Source organism: Nyctereutes procyonoides, unplaced genomic scaffold (assembly GCF_905146905.1).
Source record: "Nyctereutes procyonoides isolate TBG_1078 unplaced genomic scaffold, NYPRO_anot_genome, whole genome shotgun sequence".
Taxonomy (NCBI): Eukaryota; Metazoa; Chordata; class Mammalia; order Carnivora; family Canidae; genus Nyctereutes; species Nyctereutes procyonoides.
This window is the reverse complement of record NW_026575160.1, coordinates 30,080,386-30,092,577: the sequence shown is the minus strand read 5'-3', so window position 1 is coordinate 30,092,577 and position 12,192 is coordinate 30,080,386. Positions and strand designations below refer to the sequence as shown.

The window sequence follows — 12,192 nt, the reverse complement described above, 5'->3', positions numbered from 1 at the left end:
CGGCGGCTTTGGCAGGGAGGGCGGAAGCCTCGGCCCACTTGCCGCCACAGTCCCCGTCACGGTCCGCCACGACCCGGGCGCTCCTCGGAGGGCGGGAACTTCATCAAACGACTACCCCACACCTACCGCGAACGAAGAGCGAGTCCGTCCCTGAAAGGGAGCGTCAGCACGGAGCAGAAGCGCGGCCGCCGGAGGCCGGGGCCGCCACCTCAAGCCCACCGGGTCCTCAAGCCACCTCCGCCCACCACAGGTGCGACGACCCGGCCGAGGGCAAGTGAGCGCGACTGCGCATGCCCGCGCGCCTGCGCCGGAGGGCCCAAGGCTTCCGCATGCGCGCCTTCCCTCGCGCCCCCCCCCCGCGTGCTCCCGCAGTGCGCAGGCGCGGAGGGGGACGTCGGTGGGCACGGCGGGCATGGCGGCCGGCGCGCTTCGCAGCCAGGTGGTGGCCGGTGGAGGCGAGAGTAGCGAGAGCGAGGATGACGGCTGGGAGATTGGGTATCTCGACCGGGCGGTTCAGGTAGCTCACGAGGCCTCGTTTTGGCCGCCCCTGGGTCAGCCCCCCCCCCCACCCCGGGCCCTCGAGGGCTCCACCTGGTGACGCTTCTTGCTTGCGTGTGTTTCCCGGTGGAAACGGGCTTGTAGACGCCCCGCGAGCCCTCGAGATTTCCCGGCCTCTGCTGCGTTGTCTTTCCATTGAATGTGCCTCTCTGGGTGGTCCACGGAGCTCCTTTGCCCCCCCCTGCCCTCCCTCTCCCCTCCCCCCTTCTCTTCCCTCGCTCCCCTCCCCCTCCTCTCCCTTCCCCTCCCCGCCTCCCACCTCTCCCCTTTCCCCTCCTCTCCCCTCTCGTCTCCCCTCCCCCCAACCTCTCCTCCTCACCCTTTCCCCTCCCCCGTCCCTCCTCTCCCCTCCCTCCTTTCCTTTCCTTCCCTCCCCTCCCCCCTCCATTACCCATCCCTTCCAAGGTCATTCCGGACATGAATTCCTAACAAGCCTTGTAGGCGGCCCCGCCCTCCGCCCCCCGCTCCCCGAACGTGCCCCCCGAAGCCAATCCTGGCTTTCTGATGTACGAAAACACGGATAATTTAAATTTTTTTTTTTTACTTTCTCCTTTTTTTTGTTTGTTTGTTTTTCTTTGTTTTTTTGTTTTTAGAAATTAAAAGGGCCATTACTCCCGGAAGAAAAGAATGAGACGTTTAAAAAAGCACTGACCTCAGGAGATACTTCATTGGTCAAGGAGCTCCTGGATTCCGGTGAGACGCCGGGGATGGTCTCCACCTCGTTCATCCGCAGCTGCAAACGCTCGTCTCCCTCCCCTTCTTGGAAAAGATCCGGAGTTGCTTTTTCTAGCGGAAGCCGGAGGAGCGTTCGGCGTATGGAGGGTTGTGTATAATCCTGCGTGACTCGGACGTCATTCTGCCTTCTTTTCTTCCTTGAATCTGAAGCGCCACCCTGTCGCTTCCATCAGTTCTTCTACTTCCTTCAAGAAGCCTGTTCTTCCCCCCACTCCAGTAATCCTTTTTTTTTTTTAAGATTTTATTTATTTATTCATGAGAGAGACAGAGAGAGGCAGAGACACAGGCAGGAGAAGAAGTAGGCTCCATGCAGGGAGCTCGACGTGGGACTCGATCCCGGGACTGTGGGGTCACGCCTTGGGCCAAAGGTGTCGCTAAACCGCTGAGTCACCCGGGTGCCCTCACACCAGGGATTCTTACACGTTTTTCTCAGCGTTTCCTGTCTGCAATATTATATGTCTCCAGAATTGTTTCTAGTTAATACATATTTAGTTCTGTTCTCTCTTCGTGCTAGTTGTGTATGTGCGTAATGGGGCCTGAGGCAGGAATCACAGGCTGTGGGTATCTATTCCAGCTTTATTGCCTATTCATTGTGGTTCCCTGGGAAAGTCATTTAACCTTGCAGAGCATCAGTTTCTTTATGCAAAGTGTCATAATTCTGTCCAGGTTCCTGTAACATTTTTCTGTGATCAGATTAAATGTTCTGTTTTTAGTTACCTGTTGTTTTGGACGCTCAGTGGTTGAGCATCCATCTGCCTTCGGCCCAGGACATGATCCTGGGCTCCCTGCATGGAGCCTGCTTATCTCACTGCCTGTGTCTCTGCCTCTCTCTGTGTCTCTCATGAATAAATAAATAAGATCTTTAAAAGAAAAAAAATACCCAAAATAGGAATATATGAGTTGTTGATAATAGTGATTGAAATTATCCAAAGGAGTAACAGACATTTACTACGTACCTGTAAATCCAAAAGATTCACACAGGCCATAGGTAAATGACGTATATAGCAATATGTTTTCCTTTTATGTTAGAGACATTGCGTGGCTTAGTGAAAGAGGAATCATTTAGGAAACAGTACAGCTCCAGGTTTGATTACTAACCCTGCCACTGATGGCTCTATTATCTTGACAAAGTTACCAAACCTTAAGCTTTAATTTCCCCCGTTTTAAGTTGGGGATGCATTATATCGAAGGGTTTTGGGGTGTATTAGAATGAAAGAATACATAAAACATGCAGACGTTAAGTAAATATTAGCTGCTCTAACAAAAAAGAAGGATCTGTGTGACTTTGTGGATAATGGAGCTTGAGTTTGTAATTGAAGAATGAAACAATAAAATTTGAATAATTGAAACAGGCTTAATACCTAATATGAACACACGCGAGAGCGTGCATAGTGCTGGTTGGGATGGAATAGGCAGAAATTTGCTTTAGAAAAGAGAATTTGCCATGGGGCTTGAGTTTGCAGTAAAACTAGGGGCAGTGAAATGATGGAGGCTCTTGAAAGATTAGATTTTGAAAAGACCTACTGGTAAAGTAGATACTTAGTCAACCTTTAAAGATTTTTTTTAATTACAAAAAATTTTTAAATTAATTTTCAAAAGCCACTAATAAATATATAGGTATACATAGAAAGATACCTTTGTGCCCACTTTCTCCCTCAGTACCCTGAAGTCTTAACTTCCACAGGTAACTCTTAATTTAGCATTTCCTACCAGGTGTCATCATTTTACACTTTAAAAAATATTTTTAGGTTTCCAAAGTCATTCTTGGTTTTGATACCTATTTCTGTACCAGTTGAAACTTAATAAAAAAAAAAAAAATGAAGGTTCCCTTTGAGTCAGCTGCTTCTAATAGTTGGAAGATGGCTCTAGTTTTTGTTATTCTGCTAATATCTTCGGTTCTCTTTAAATTACTAAATATTTCAGATATACTAAATGGTATAGCAGTTTGTCTCCTGACCCTGGAGATACCACTGTACTATAGTTGGTATTTATCATTCCTATGCATGTCTGTATAATTTTTATTAAATATGTGTGTATCCCCAACCATATAGTGTTACTTTGAATGTTTTTGAGCTACAGTCATTTACTGTGTGGATCCTTTTAAGCCATTATTACAAAGAAATTCCTTTCTGTTGTAGAGTACATAGTATATGTTACTGTGCACAGTACTTTTTTTATGAAGGTGGCTGTGATTTTTATTTTGGTGGGGAAGGCTGTTAAAGGGTTGTTTTTTATGTTGACAGGCATTAGTGTCGATTCCAGCTTTCGGTATGGATGGACTCCACTTATGTATGCTGCTAGTGTTTCCAATGTAGAACTGGTTCGGGTCCTTTTGGACAGAGGTGCTAATGCAAGCTTTGATAAGGGTAAGATGTTTTAAACATCTAAAATATGTACTTACTTTGTATGTATCTCTGTTTAGAAGCCTAATTATAGTCTGTTTAGGGGTGGTGATACACACTTTCCACGCTCATTTTTTATATATTCACTTTAAAACAAACCTTTGCACCTGAAAAAAAAAAAATAAGGTAAGATGTTGAGATAACTCAACTGATTATGTTGTTTTCTGTGATTTTCTGGATTCCCAAGCAGCTGTTAGGCAAAGTGAAAAAAAGCAAAGCAATTTTAAAAAACCTTCCAATCATATTCTGTAATTAAGATACAAAATCAAGTTAAAAACCATAGATTCTTTTTTGGGGGGGTGAGGGGAGTCTCTATTTCCAAAAGAGTTTCCATAGAACCTTTGACTTCTCTGCTGGAGGGCTTGGGTTATTTTTCAAAGGAAAAATGCATTGAAAGAAAACAAAAGCTGATAATTTTGTCAGAAATTACTTGAAAATCACTCTTTAGAATTTAAAACTCAACTCTGAATTATATTACCTAAGGTTGTTTCAAAGATAGCTTATTAAATCCACATGTTTTTCTGTTACTAGATAATTTCTACTCTGTACCGCTTTGAATACTTTTGAAAAATAAGTATATGTGCACATCCAGTTTATTATATTGAATTATTGCTTATTTTTAACATGTTTCTAATAGGTATGTGAATTATTGAATTCATTTCATAAATATAGATTTCACTTTAGAATTAATTTTCACATTTACTCTGTATCTACATTAGATATTTGTAAAACCATTTCTACTCTGTTTTCTTCTCTATTTTATGTAATTTCCCATCTTATCAATAGTTTTGTATTTAACCTGTTGCTGTGATTGGTTTTTCTTTTTATTTTGTCATTTTAAAATATCACCCAATGAAAACTGGGCTTAGGAGTGAGATTTCTGAACGTGTATAAAATATTCTGCTTTAAAAAAAAATAATAGTTTTCTTAACCATAGAGAACAAATTGATGGTTACCAGAGGAGAGATGGATGGGGGATGGGTTAACAGATGATGGGGAGTGCACTTGTGATGAGCACCAAGTGTTGTGTATAAGTGTTGAATCTGATTACACTGTATGTTAACTGGAATTTAAATAAAAACTAAAAAATAAACTAAAAAAAAGAATAGATTTCTTTCTTTAGTTCTTGTAATCAGAGGAATATTTACAGTTATAAAACAGTTTATATTTTTTTTAGCATGTTCACATAAATTCTTTTATGTATTCAGCAGTAACCCCATCAGGTAAAGAGGGCAGCTTCCTATCTATAAACTAGGTCTACTGAGATATTAAGTAATCACTGTAGTCATAGTTTATCAGTGGCAGAACTGAGATTAGAATTTTTATACTTATCAGGATTAAATCACTGATATAAACTATAGCTGCCATGACCTATTTGAATTCCCCAACTCTTAGCTGAAAAGTGTTTTTATTTTTTTGGTCTGTGATCTCTGTGTGCCATAGGGATCAAGAGAAGTTTTTAGGAAACAGGGAATTCAGAGAGATCCCAGTAGAAAAGGACCAAAAAGAAACCAATGGATATGGCAGTTAGATCATTTGCAGTAGGATGGTTTGGATAAAAGCCAGATTTCATTGAGCTGTTAAATGAATGAAAAATAAAGAAGTGAAATCAGAGAATATCGGGTATTGACTTTCAACCACAAGTTCAGCAATGCAAATTTTAATCAACCAAAAAATGTAGCTATATTTTGGAGATTAAGGCAGTTTATCCCTAAACTCATTTTTTGGTGAAAGAAAACAGTTATCTACTGAGAGTAAGAGCTTTGGGAATAGGTTATAAAATTTTAAAGAGTACAGTAAATATTTAGAATCCTTTGAATGATGAAAGAAGTCAGAGACATTTCTTGATGTGTGGGGGCATTTCCTCACTTTTCTTTTCACTACAGATAAGCAAACTATTTTGATAACTGCATGTTCTGCATGTGGCTCAGAGGAACAGATCTTAAAGTGTGTAGAGCTACTACTTTCAAGAAATGCTGATCCAAATGTTCCTTGTAGGTAAGAGCCTTATCTATTAAAAACTATGGATATTTTTCTTTATCAGCCTGCTAAACATTTGATAGCATCATTTTTTAAAAATCATACACAGTGTGTGTTTACTTGGCCATAAAGTTGAGGAATGGTAATAGGTCACAAGGTCATGGTTCCAGTTTTATAAAATTATCAAAAGAAAGGGCATATCATGAAAGTAGTCTTTCAACTTTTAATTTTTAGGGAAATGTTCTAAGAATTTGAAATGAGGGGGAAAGGAAGGTAATAAAGTATCATTTTTCATGAATCATACACTCAAAACCGTGATTAAGCTATAATAGTAAAACCTCTTAGTGTTCTTTTTGTATAACATTTACCTGCTAAACAGTTCTATGCAAATATTAAGAATTCCAAAATGATATATTGAAATATTTTCATTTTCCTAAGACTTTTCCACTTATGTTATATCATGTAGGTGATAGCATCTAGATGTGTTGAAAACATGCAGTAACTGTATCTTGGATCTGTTGAAATGTCAGTAATTTAAAAAATGAATCAGCTTAAAATTTCTGAAGTCTTTCCTCATCTCCCTCTGTCTTCTGTTTTATTTAACCTCTGTTTCATTTAATTTTCAAAATGAATAGAGTAGGAAATAGACTATCCAACAGAAATATGTCTAGCCTGAATAGAATTATTACTCATAATTCATTCAAATAATAATGATCTAGTGCCTGATATATAGAAATAACTATACTTGACTTTAGAAGGGTTTTTTTTTTCTCCTAATTGAGTTTAATTTCTATGACACCTAGACAGCAGGTGTCTATCTTGTCTCCCAGTGGACACGTTGTAATGTCTGAAAATATTTTTGATTGTCACGTCCAGGAGATTCCACTGGCTTAGAGTATGCCTCTGGCATAATGGATGCTGCTAAACATCCACAGTAGATAGGATAGCCTCTCAAAACAAAGAAGTACCCATCCCAAAATATCATAGTGCTCTGGTTGAGAAACTAGTGTGAGAAAAGGCAAGGCTTATAGAGTGGTTAATAATCAGTATTTAACAACCAGGTTTTTTTTTTTTAAAGATCTGGAAAACTACCTTCAGATTTTTAGCAAATCAATTCACAGGAACTTTTATTCTGTCATATATGGTATAATCCCTAGTTAGGCTTTACTTTGGATTTGACTGTACTTAGGAATTGGGAACTCCAAGACACCTAGCTGAAGTAAGCCTTGATGAGTCCTACAATTTTAATTTTTACCCTCAGAAGTGGCTTATGAAATAATTTGCCATTCTGGGTTCAATGGGAAATTCTTTTTTGCTGGTACTCTTCATTTTTTTTTCTGCTTCTGCACTGTATTATAGAGAGCAAAATCTTTACCCTTCCAATTACTTACTATCTTGTAAACACACAAAGGGGAAGTCAAGCAAGCCATTGTCTTGGGTTCTAGATTATTCTACTTCCATAAGAACTAGAAAGTACCTTTTGTATATACAAGGTATATTTGAGGGGAAAAAAATCCATTTGCACTAAAATAACTAGCTTAGCATCTCAAGCTAAAACTATGAGGCAGCCACAGTTTCAAAACTGAAAATCCCAGAAAAGCTGATGAATCTGAAAGAACATGAAATTTGAATTGAAATGTTCTCAACTAAAACAGAGAATTTTACAGCATGGTTGAAGAAAAGAACAATTTGCATCTAATTAACAAATGTGAGAAATACCTGAAAAATTATTCATTTTTAGATGTGATTTAATTTTTTTATTTTATTTTAAGCTCATAGCATAAAGTAGTGCAATAATTGAACTCTTTTTTTGCAGAAAATGAGGATCTTGATAGAGCTGAAAAGAATGTCATGGGAAATACTGCTTTTCAGCTGCAGATTTTATAAGAAGGAATAGCATTAGTGGACAGATGGGGATAGTGTGGTGGCAATGAAAAAAAATCTCAGGACCCAGGAGAGTGCAGTTAAGACTTGGTGGGAAATTTATGGATAATTCATTCGTGATAAAAATCAAAACCTATTAAAATATTAGGAATTTTAGTTTCAATCCTTATTCCCTCCCTTTTTTCCTTTTCCTTTTTGAAAAAAATTTTTATGGTAGAAAAATGTAAAGTATACATAACATAAAACTTGTCATTTTAACCATTTTCAGTGTATAATTTAGTATGTTTTCTATTGTAAAGTTCTGCCCCAAGCATCTGAAGTTTCAGTCTTTTTTTTAAATAAATTAATTTTTATTGGTGTTCAATTTACCAACATACAGAATAACACTCAATGCTCATCCCGTCAAGTGTCCCCCTCAGTGCCCGTCACCCAGTCACCCCCACCCCACGCCCTCCTCCCCTTTCAGTCTTTTTGAGCATTGCTCACTTTACTAGCCTGAGATCCCAGGTAAGCTAGAGACCAGCAGCTTACATCTGTTCCTCAGTTACCTGTGGACTATCTGCTGCTTTGTTTTACCTACTGAATTGTTTTTTGGGAAATCACATTTGGTGTTTGCTGCTGTTTGTTTTGATAAAGCAAGCTGTTTGCATATGTGTGTTGAAGACCAATATCACTAAATGCTCTATATTATTTTTAGCTTTTCTTCTACTTCTTTAGCCATTTTAGTTCATTATTATGGTGAACATATATTAATATTCAAATGTATTAGATAAAGATTATTTGAAAGATCAATTCTCATCTGCTTTGAAATTTTATGTTGCTTTCAAATAATGTATGTAAGTAGATTTTAAAATCTGCAAATACCATTTGATTCCTAGGTGTCTCTGAGAAATTTTCTTAGCTTCTTCCAACATTTCTGACATTTCTTATGCTTCATCTTGAAATTGGTTAATGAAAAAAAAATCCATCACTTTAACATGGAATCATTAAGGTGTCTTTATGTCCCACACCAAGCTCCAGTATGACCAGCATTTTTTAAAGTTTAGATTAATACCTCAGTTCTGGAAAAGTCTCATTCATTTTCAAATATTATCTCTACCCTGTTCTTTCCTCTTTCCTCTCTAATTGTATATCTGTTAGACCTCAGTTCTCTCTCTTTTCCCTCATGTCTTTGTTTCACTGAGTCACATTCTGAATAAGAATTTTCAGTTCGCCTTCTCCATCACTGAATCTCACCTCTAATTTATTGCTTCGAATTTATTGTTAAGCTCAACAGTTCAGTTAAAAATTTCAGTTACTTTCTTTCTAGAAATTCTGTTTAATTTTTTTTAACTGTCAGTGTCACTTTTTTTTTAAGATTTATTTATTTATTTATTTATTATTATTTATTTGAGAGAGCAAACACTGTGTGGGCATGCAGGGGGAGGGGCAGAGAGAATCCCAAGCAGGCTCCACATTGGGTGTGGTGCTGGACATGGGGCTTGATCCCAGGACTCTGACATCTGTACCTGAACCAAAACCAAGAGTAGAACAGTCAACTGACTGTGCCACCCAGGCACCCTGACAGTGTCACTTTTTTTACAGCTCTTTGTTCCTTGAAAACACTTTCAAGCTCTAAATTAGAACTTCTTTAATATGACAAATGTATGCAATTGACCCTTGAACAAATGCAGGGATTGGGAACACCAACCCCCTGTAAGGTGAAAATCTGCATGTAACTTTTGATTCCCCCAAAACTTTACTACAAGCCTTCTGTTGAGCAGAAACCTTACCAACAACATGAACAGTCAATTAACTTGTGTGTTATATGTATTATATACTGTATTCTTACAATGATGTAAGCTAGAGAAAAAATGTTGAGAAAATCATAAGAGAAAATATATTTATAATACTGTACTGTATTTTTTTAAAAGATTTTGTTGACTTATATATTGAGAGAGAGAGAGTGAGGGGGAACACAGAGAGAGGGAGAGAAAGAATCTCCAGCAGACTTCACACTGAGTGTTGAGCCCGATGTCCAGGGCTCAGTCCCACAACCTGACATCATGATGACCTGAGCCGAAATCAAGAGTTGGATGTTTAACCAGCTGAGCCACCCAGACACCCCTGTATTTATTGAAAAAAAAAATCTGTGCCTAAGTGGACCCATGCAATTCAAGTCCATGTTGTTGAAGGGTCAACTGTAGTCTACATGAAATAATTACAATATTTGAAGTCTTGGTATCCACCAAGACCCTTGATCCTTTCTGTTAGCAGTAGCTTTTCATGCTTCTGATTCATGACTAGGTGCTAGTCATTATATTCTAAAACTTACTTGTAGGAATAATATGAGGCCACCAGGTAGGAATTTATGTGTTTCAAAAGGTGCCCTGGGCACCATCAGTCCAGGACTCATGTAACCTAACTAAAGTTCAGGGTTTGAAGTCCCCTGGATCATTTGGTGATGTATACTAAGGATACTAGTTTATTTCTGGTTCATCCTTACCTTGAAGGTGTAGCCCTTAGAGCCCCAGCTTAATGTGTCGGGTGTGGTTTAGTAAACTTTCTACTTCGTATAGGCCCAGAACTTTGATTTTCTTCCTCTTCATGTTCACTACCTCCTAAGCCACAGCTCATTTTCCTATTGGGTTCTTCTGGACTGGCAAATGCCCTGCAGGCAAAAGCAACCACAAATGCCAAGTTGATTTACCTCTGGGTTTTTGCCATCTAGATTTTGGCTTAGTAGTTCTTCAATATATTATTAGTCCTTCAGTTTTTAAGAAATTAAAATTTCATTTAGCTGTTTTGATGCCTTCACAGTTCTGGTACACATTAGCTTGGCATTAATTGGAAGTAGAAATCTGCATCTTCTAAATGTTTTGTTTTTTTACTTACAGGTTTTCTGTTAGCTCTTTAATTCCTTGTATTCCATGCAGACGCTTATCATGTTTAAAATAGAACTAATTTAATATTTAATGATCAAGTTTCTATATTACTACGTATAGACCTATCTTGATTTTTTAAAATTACTTTTTCTTAATTTTTAAAATTACTTCTATTTTTCCTCCTATGAGACAAATGGTCAAAAAATGACAACTTGAAAGCCATTTCAAAGTTAATACAAATCACATCTTATGTTTCTCTTGGACCTTGCTACTGACAAGTCTTAGCACAGTGTACTGTGTCTAGCAAAATATGGAAATTTAATACTGGTTTGGGTTTTGTTTTTGGCTTTTTTTTTTTTTTTTGGCTTTAGAACTTGTTTTGGGGGTTAGTTCTTTAGCTTGTTTTTAAATGAAACTGTACCAGGCAGTGTGTTGACTGCTCTTAAATATATTCTCTAATATCCTTACAACTCTTTGGTAGATAATGGTTTTTACATAAAAGTGGCTCCCAAGTATGTATGTATGTATGTTTGTATGTATGTATTTATTTTTTTATTTTTATTTTTTAAAGATTTTATTTGCTCATGAGAGACACACAGAGAGAGGCAGAGACACAGGCAGAGGGAGAAGCAGGCTCTCTACAAGGAGCCTGATGTGGGACTCGATCCCCAGACTCTGGGATCATGCCCTGAGCAGAAGGCAGATGCTCAACTGCTGAGCCACCCAGGCGTCCCCCAAGTATTTAAAACTTTGACTGTAGCACAGGTTTGATAACAGAATTTACAACAGTTAATCCAAACAGAACCCACCATTGGAATGTATTTGTTTCCCATCTTGTCTGTCTATATTTAGAATTTTTCAACATGACCAGTTTAAACAACACGGTCTTTTCTAATTGTTGCAAAACATGTCTGTGTTAGCTGCCTTATATCTTGGGATTTTTTTTCCTAAATTATTGTAGATAGTTGAATGTTTTGATTTTAAAAGGCCATAGATGTCAAAGGAGAGTATGTGAACACAAAAATATTATCACTTTAGTGTAGCTTAGTCATATTTAGCCCTGAAAAAAAGGTGGCCTGCTGTCTAATTACTTGCAGCTTGGCAGTTGTGCCATGGTATAGACTTACCGTTCCTTACTTTTCTTTTTATGTTGATAATGTAGTAACCAGTGACATTATAAGTTATTAAAGTCTAAAAGGTCTGTAATAGATGATTGGATATACAATAAAATTTGAAAACTTCTTCAATCTAGCCTTAAATTTGGAGTTGACATTTTTATTGTTAGAGTAATAATAAGTTTCCAGAAAGTATATATAATTATAATTTCTATTTTCGGGAATGGTATGGGTTCCTCAAATTTTCTGAAACCTTTTTTTGAAACATTTCTTATATTAAAAAAATATATATATATATATATATTTTTACATTTAGAAGGCAATTTTCCTGGCAGAGAAATTTATTGTATTCTGATTGCTCAGACATGAGATAAAGGTTTTATAAAATGATGTGGCATTTTAATTTCAATAGATGTTTTTATTACTGTTGATAAGATAGCACACAGTAACTGATATCCAAGGTTTTGACGTAATAATTGTGTGATTGTTAACTTGTTGAATCTTATTGCCTGTTTTAATAGACAGAAAATACTCTGGGAAAAATGTTACTTACTTTCCCTGAGTATAAATTTAGTTGTAAATGTCACTGGAGCATTTGGTAAATTGAGGTGTAATTTTGGATTACAAGATTAACTTGTTTTCTAGTTGTAAGTA

At 37.7% G+C, this 12,192-nt stretch overlaps 1 protein-coding gene across 1 annotated transcript in view; it reads left to right on the top strand.

Moving 5' to 3' along the window:
• Nucleotides 1-412: 412 nt before the first annotated feature.
• The window catches only part of ASZ1 (ankyrin repeat, SAM and basic leucine zipper domain containing 1), a 51,889-nt gene continuing 40,109 nt past the window's right edge, over nucleotides 413-12,192 (top strand). Inside the window, exons 1-4 of the mRNA XM_055314727.1 lie at nucleotides 413-517; nucleotides 1,152-1,251; nucleotides 3,537-3,659; nucleotides 5,582-5,693. Of these exons, the coding sequence (XP_055170702.1) occupies nucleotides 413-517; nucleotides 1,152-1,251; nucleotides 3,537-3,659; nucleotides 5,582-5,693 (440 nt within the window). The remainder of the gene's footprint in view (nucleotides 518-1,151; nucleotides 1,252-3,536; nucleotides 3,660-5,581; nucleotides 5,694-12,192) is intronic.